Source organism: Rhododendron vialii, chromosome 8a, assembly GCF_030253575.1.
Source record: "Rhododendron vialii isolate Sample 1 chromosome 8a, ASM3025357v1".
NCBI lineage: Eukaryota > Viridiplantae > Streptophyta > Magnoliopsida > Ericales > Ericaceae > Rhododendron > Rhododendron vialii.
The window spans coordinates 2,173,344-2,180,632 of NC_080564.1; the positions used below are offsets into that span (position 1 = coordinate 2,173,344).

Consider the following 7,289-nt stretch of genomic DNA (forward strand, 5'->3'; position numbering starts at 1 on the left):
GTTGGCTCGAGCTCGGCTCGAGCTCGTGACGAGCTGCAGAACTCGAGCTCGAGCTCGGCTCGAGATGTATTTACGGAGCTCGAGCTCGGCTCGCTCGGCTCGTTTATGAAACAAATATATATAAATATATATATATAAATAAATATAAATATGTAAAAATATATATATAAATATATATATTATATAATCGAGCTCGCGAGCCAATTCGAGCCGAGTTTCGACTAGCTCGAGCTCGGCTCGTTTATGAAACGAGCCCAGGACTCGAGCTCGAACTCGTTCGTTTTTGTCTCGAACCGAGCCGAGCCGTTATCGAGCCGAGCTCCGAGCCGCTAGCGGCTCGGATCGTTTGCAGCCCTACCCTCTAGCATCATTATTAGTTGTAGGCTTGTAGCTAGTGAAGTTTAAACATATGCCAAATGCACGAGAGTAGATGCCTATCACTCTCCACTTGTGATTCTACCTGTTCTATTCCCGTCCCCGTGATGAATCATCAACCAATGGTCTGAAATTTGCATGTGTAGGAGGAAAAGTTTGTGCAACTTATATTCACTTTCTCGTTCATTCCCTTTTATTCCACGAACTACAAAATCCAATGGAATCTACTGTAAGTATCAAAAATCAGTTGGATCCAAAGCATCTCAGAACACTGATCTTTCCAAAAATGTCACGTAAAGGGACAACCCGATTGTGAGCGCAAGGACAAAGTGAAGGGGACCATAGAAGCATCTGTCAGCATAGCTAGCCACGACCGATGGAGACTCGAGTGCTCAAATTTCACCCCCTTATCCAAACTTCTGCCCACATGCAGAGAGAAATGAGTGTTCAAATACAGTGGACCCAGCATTCAGGCGCTAAAGAACTTGCTAGTACACAAATCGCGCCCGATTCATGACCGAAAAGAATTTAGTATTCGCTGGCGATTGGAATCATGTCTAGCCCCAACAATAGCCATGCGTCAAGCTGACAAAAACGGACCATCTTCATGTAGATAAATGAAAAGAGAGACAACGATTCCCAGTTTGGAAAGGGGAACATCATCACAGAAGGACGGCCAAATTTGATGCCAAGAAGGCCCGGAGGAGAATTATGAGACTATATTTTAAAGGAAGAATGAAAAAATACAGACGAAACATTGCAAAAACTGCACAATTGGCTGCTTAAAGCCGAGTCATTACACTCCATACCTTAAATCAGTTACTCAACCTGTCAAAAATAACTTGTGACTACCAAAATAAGCTTTATGCTAACAGAGCTCCGGAGATGGCAACTACAAGCAAAGGCGAACTCTTTGCTCTTCTCTCTCCTCACTAATAATCATTGGCGACGACTGGATGTCTCTCTCCGCCAAACATCTCTTGTACGGTACAAACCCCTTCTTCGGAGATTTGTCAAGGCTAGCTCTTCGCTCAGAGAAAGATGCATTAGGTTTACGCACGAGCTTTGGTTGCCTCTCGTTTTCTTCATCAAAAGAAAGTTGGTGACTTTGGGTCTCAGCTTCCCAATTCGTATCACTGTCTCCCCTAGCACTTACTGATTCAGTGTTTGATCCAGTCCATGATCCTTCCTTTTCCATTTTAACTTCACTGTCCTGGGTTAGCCCACTAACCGGGTTCTGCAGTGGGAAGAAAGGACATTGAATTCCTCCATAGAAATCAAACCATGGGAGAGAAGGGCCAGAACCAACATGGGCTGCAAACGAATTTCCATCTGGCACTTGCATGTAGTGGGGTGCTGCAGATTCTCTACTCAACCATTCACCCTCCTTAGTGGGCAATGACAATTCTCCGGGCACTAAATTATGGTTTGTGTCAGAAGGCAATGGTTTGGAAGTTCCCATGGCAGGTGAAGATGATCTGAGAGAATCCATCACTAAAACCGTCTTCCCAAATAGCTTCAGACTCTGAGTAGAAGCCGCCTCAACTGGCTCTTGTTTATCCAAAGCAATGTCTTGAGGAAACAATTCCAACTTCTGGAAATTCAGGCCAAAGGAATAAACTTAAGAAAAGCAATGGCAAGATGCAGTAAGATAGAAAGGGGGTCTTGCGATAGCTTTTGGGGGGTGATTTACAGTTCACCTCAGAGGTTGTGGCAGAGTTGGCCACAACTTTTGCTTCTGCCCTTTAAATCTGTTTAAAAGCTTAATCTGGGAAGCTGTCATTTTTTCATTCTTTCAAGTTTTGATTTTCAGAATCCACTTTAAAAACACATGCAGTTTTGAGTCTTTTGACAAACATAACAAATAGCTGAGGGATGGAGGGACACGTACCACATGAAATTGCTCATCAGGGGATAAACTGGCAGTTAATTGGAATGGAGAACCAATTTCTTCTGGGTACGAATTGGGTGAATCAGAATGTGATAAGCCACTACCAGCAGCTGACGAAACTGGCGATAGGCTACCATTTGGTGTATTTGAATCTGAAGTACCCAGAATTTCTGAACCAGTTGAAGACAGTACCGAAGTTGGAGACTGATTTTCTCTCACACATATTGACAAGGTCGGAGATGTGGACCTCCTTAATTGTTCTGCAGTTGAGGTTCCAATTTTAAGAGCAGCTACCGGTTTGCGAGGATAAGGGTGTGTCGGTTTTCTCTTTGGACGAGGAGGAGGAATCTCAACAGGGTTTAGTAAGGCTGCATCGCTGGCACTTGACTCGCGAACGACCTAATCAAAGGAGAAAGAGGAGTTAGAAGTCGAATTAATAACTCACAACCCCGTAGGAACATTTGCACTCCTTTTGAAATGGAGTATAATAAACTTACTTCGAAAGACATGATATACTTATACGTAATGGCAGAAATGGGATCTGAAAGAACAGTAAACCTTGGAAAAGAATTTTTGAGCGTGGCTCCTAATCTGAACAGCAGTTTTGGTGCCCACATGCTCTGCGGAAAATTGAAATCCTTTCAGTACACTTAAAAGAAACAATGTATGACAGTGACACCAAAGCATGAGTATTCACTATTCAGTATGATTCTGTATTACACATTTGCCATTACCTTCTATTTTCCGCCAAGCACGACCATAAAGCTTCAAAGCCTCAATGAACTTCTTATGCTCTTCTTCTGTCCACCTTTCTCTCTGTTTCGTGATTGTGTATGGTTTTCTCACCTATTGAAGTACAAAAGAGCATGTATGAGTGTAAAAGTCAACGAACACATGATCTCTCTCAAAAAGAAGCAGATTGGAGGGCATACCTTTAGAGCATAGTCATTCCCGGAAGAAAACTGCTCCTTCAGCTGACTGCTCTTCAGAACAACTGCATTAGACAGAGTGCCTACACTTTGATCCTGTGTTCAAACGATACAGTAAAGCAAATGATATGAGAAGACTTCCTTAATATCGGCATTTAGTTTTACTGAGAGCCCATCACAGAGGAAACATATTTCAAAAGTAGTTCCTCGAAAACAAGACCAAATTTCCATTGGGTGCTTATTGTGCAACTAATGGATCTATTTTCAGTGCATGCTCTTCCAAATGCAAACTCGCCTAACTATTCGACTCAGTACCTATCACGAATCATGACTATATAACTGCCTCGAGACCATTTCTGCCCGTTTAGATCTATCAGCAAGTTAAATTTCGCGATTGGAGTAGTTTCTTTTTTTAATCCAGATATTGAGAACCACCAAGGACAATCCCTTTTGTTTCAACAGAAATACATTATGAATAAACAGATGACATCCAATATCCAGATTTTTAAACAAAATGAGACTCTGAAAAAGCATAACAATGGTGCAGACCTATGTTACATGGATCCTTCATTTTGGCTCAAGTATCCGTGTCTATGTGTCTGACACCCGTATCCTTTTGGACACTCGGATCCTCTAATTGTTAAGATACTTATAGAAAAGGACTATCAAATTAGCTAGAAAAGCGATATTTCGAGTATTTCACATAGCCAGTAAAGAGGGAAATAGCAAAAACATAATTTTCTTTACTCTTTCTTGTTTAACTACATTTGTAAACATAGTTTACAGTACATAATCTTAGAAAATTATGCAATATATAATACAAAAAAAAGTTCACGACGTGTCCCCGTACCCGTACCCAAGTTGGGGACACATATCCACGTATCCTAAGATTAAGTTTATGAAGGTCTGACGCTTAGACTTGCACCCGCACCCGATACTCGCACCCGAGTCAATATAATAATAACATAGGTGCAGACATCTTTTAACCCTACAATACTCTAAAGTTCTGCTAACAGCTGCCCACGAGGTAGTGGTTAACGCACACTGTAGTGGCCCGGAGTAAGCAGACTCGGGCCGACCCCAAGGCACTTCCAATTGCGCATCCCGGTTCGAATCCTGGTGCCCAACAGAGCATAGGTTCAAGGCAATGTCATTAATGGCCCGGGCAGCCTTCGGGTTGTCGCTCGGTACATCACGAAGCGACCACGCACAGTGCATCGTGAACAATCCCCTGTCCCAGCAATCCAGGTCCCTTGGGCAAACACGTCACCATGACGTAGGCCGAGATGGTTACAACATGAGGATCATCATTGGAGCTGATCTGGCCATGTGCTCTGTAACCATCTTATCCCATTCATCATATATGAAACCACCCGGGGCGGTTACCCGAGCGCATCCTCTACATGCTAGCTTGGAGGCCAAGCAAAGCAAGGTCTATAAATACAAAGGGACTCCAACTTAGAGAAGTATGTCATCCTACCCTAACCCTGGACCTATACACTTCTCCCTACATCTAACTTGATCGTCGGAGGATCACTGGCTTCTATAGCCCTAGTGACTTGTTGCAGGTCTGGTGGCAGGCGCGCGGAGCAACGAAGAAGGGAACCGGACCCCCACACACACAAAATGGCAGACAATAAAAAAGGTTAGACTTTCAATACACTGTTCACAAATATCTATACATGGATACACCTATATCAATACACTTTTGCCCATTTACATGTGATTAGAATCTTCAATATTCTAATTTCAAGCCAAAGATAATTTGTATGCTGCCTACTCCAATTCAGGAAAATATTATACCGAGAAATTTCGTAAACCACATGGGGTGAAAGCTCCCTTGCCGTTTTCCTAGAATCCATTGCCAAAAGATTTCTTAAGGAGAAGACGGATCAATCCAAGGTCATATCCTATTGTGAGATACTCCTCTCAGTTTCTCACCTAAATATGGTTCTGTTCTGAGGCAGATACATTTCTAATCACCTTAGACCAATCATTAAAAAAAGAAAGGAATCACGGGTCAAGTTACGCGCACATAGGAGACCAATCCTTCCGTCACCTAGTAGCAGGAGCCCATTTTTAAAACGAGCATACATCTTTTATCATAACCCATCGAAAAGATCAAACAGAGCGACTCTCTAATCAGTTGGGAATCAAAACTCTAAACGAGGAACGAGAAAATAAGAAAACCAAATGATGTATAAATCAACGTTTTGGGTACCTGTATAGCCATAGCTGCTGCAGAAACCATCACTTCAAATTGCTTCAATTCTTGAGCAACCGATAAAGCTTACTGTAACACACCACCGCTACACCACAACCAGAACCAATACCCTCGCCAAAAACAATTAATTTTCGCTTTCTCAAATCACGAAATACTAAACAACTACAAACCCATATCTCGATCCGAACAACAAATCAGTTTCTCCCACTATTCACTATCCGAGAAACCCTAAAAATCACACGATCCAACTCCGAAAAAAAAAACAATTAAAACTCCTTCAATCGCAGCCACACGCAACAGAGGCCCCTCAACTTATCCGTCCAAGATCCAAACTTTAGTTTCACTCCCAACAAAATTTCACGAAATCCATAACAATAGGAAGAATATTTAGTGACCCAATAGCTCAATCTTGACCAGAAATTTGAATACCAGAGATTTACTAAATAAAAAACGCTCAGAGATTGGGGGGAAGACAATCCAAGAAAATACAATTTCCAAGGAAATCCGGAGAGTAGAGAGAGTGAGAAGAGGAGGGAAGAAGAACCAGCTTGGGCTCACAGAGGAAGAACAGGAGAGAGAGAGAGAGAGAGAGAGAGAGAGAGAGAGAGAGAGAGAGAGTAATGAATTGGGTTTTGGCTTGTGTGGGCTGAGGGAGGAGGAGGAGGAGGAGGAGGAGGTGAGAAAAAGGAGAAAGGGGAGAGGTACCACGTCAGAGGGTAATTTCTTTTTGGTACTTTATTTTTCGAAATTGGAATTTTGGGAGAAGAAAGGTCGAGAAATGGATGGAATCTTGTGGCTGGCGATGTTCGAAGAGAGAGAGAGAGCCTCGCCACGTGGTGGTCGTCTTGTCTCCCCCCGCTTTTATCTCCAAGCGTGCTTATTTAATTTCGCGTGACAAATTTCACCATGACTCGTGAGATAGTAAACCCAAAGAAAATACTACTACCTATTTGTTTACGGAGGAGTTATGAATAAATTTTACAACGCTCAATTTCGAGCTGTAAATATTTATTACCGTTAATAAATTGTTTTCAATTCAAATCGTTCAAAATATTGAGGTTGCGTGAGCCGTTAATAAGTTTCTCTCAAAACCAAATCCTTACTCGCAGTCGTTGGTGAAAAATATGATATGAATCGTTTATTTTGTAGAATTAAAATAGGAGTTACAGTATTTTTTAAGTAAGTTAATTGAATATTTTGATGCATAAATCACATTCTTCGAAGCTTGATTTTTCACATTCATAACGGTTCTATACAAATGTGTGTTTCTTTACTATGTTATACTCCCTCCGTCCCTAAATAAGTGTTCGGCGCGCAAAACTAGGTTTTACAAAACATGCATATTTTCTATTAAAAAATTTAAATTTTTTTCACAATCTATTAGAACTCATTGCTATCTATTGATTTGTGAAAAAAAATTAATTTTTTTAGTAAAACAAATGTATCTTTTTGAAGGCCTAGTTTTGCGCGCCGAACACTTATTTAGGGACGGAGGGAGTATTAATTTCCGATCAATTTGATTTCTTTTCTAAATTACTCTACTCTTTGAGATCTACCAAATAGACAAATTGGATCACATTTTTTGGTTTGAGCATGTGACCGTTTCATGGGCACAACAGGGATGTTGTACCTTAAGGCACAATAAAAACATGGTTTCTACTCAAAACTGTTTAGCTGATCTCAAACAAACTTCAAATAATAATAATTCGCACCAAATGTAAATCTCAGATTCTATAGCAAAGACGAGTCTGGCATGCTATTAAATTACTTTTATTCTTATTCATTCTTGTTATATCCAATTTTTTAAAACTAGCCATCCATTTTTTTAGAATGTGTAATTTTTTTTAAATTTTTTTTTATTTCATTCGAA

General features: G+C 41.0%; 1 protein-coding gene across 2 annotated transcripts; it reads right to left on the reverse strand.

Annotated features, from left to right (window-relative positions):
• Positions 1-1,105: 1,105 nt before the first annotated feature.
• LOC131298321 (protein REVEILLE 1-like) lies at positions 1,106-6,120 on the reverse strand. 2 transcript variants are annotated; one of them, XM_058323707.1, is made up of 6 exons: positions 5,417-6,120; positions 3,199-3,291; positions 3,001-3,112; positions 2,825-2,886; positions 2,267-2,665; positions 1,106-1,969 (listed from the first exon to the last, which is right to left on the reverse strand). In XM_058323707.1, the coding sequence occupies exons 1-6, from the start codon at positions 5,444-5,446 to the stop codon at positions 1,268-1,270; spliced, it is 1,398 nt and encodes a 465-aa protein (XP_058179690.1). In that variant the 5' UTR covers positions 5,447-6,120; the 3' UTR covers positions 1,106-1,267. The 2 variants fall into 2 exon arrangements, with proteins under 2 accessions (XP_058179690.1, XP_058179691.1); XM_058323708.1 differs by lacking the exon at positions 5,417-6,120 and having other exon boundaries at positions 2,764-2,886; positions 3,199-3,229.
• Between the last annotated feature and the right edge of the window lie 1,169 nt (positions 6,121-7,289).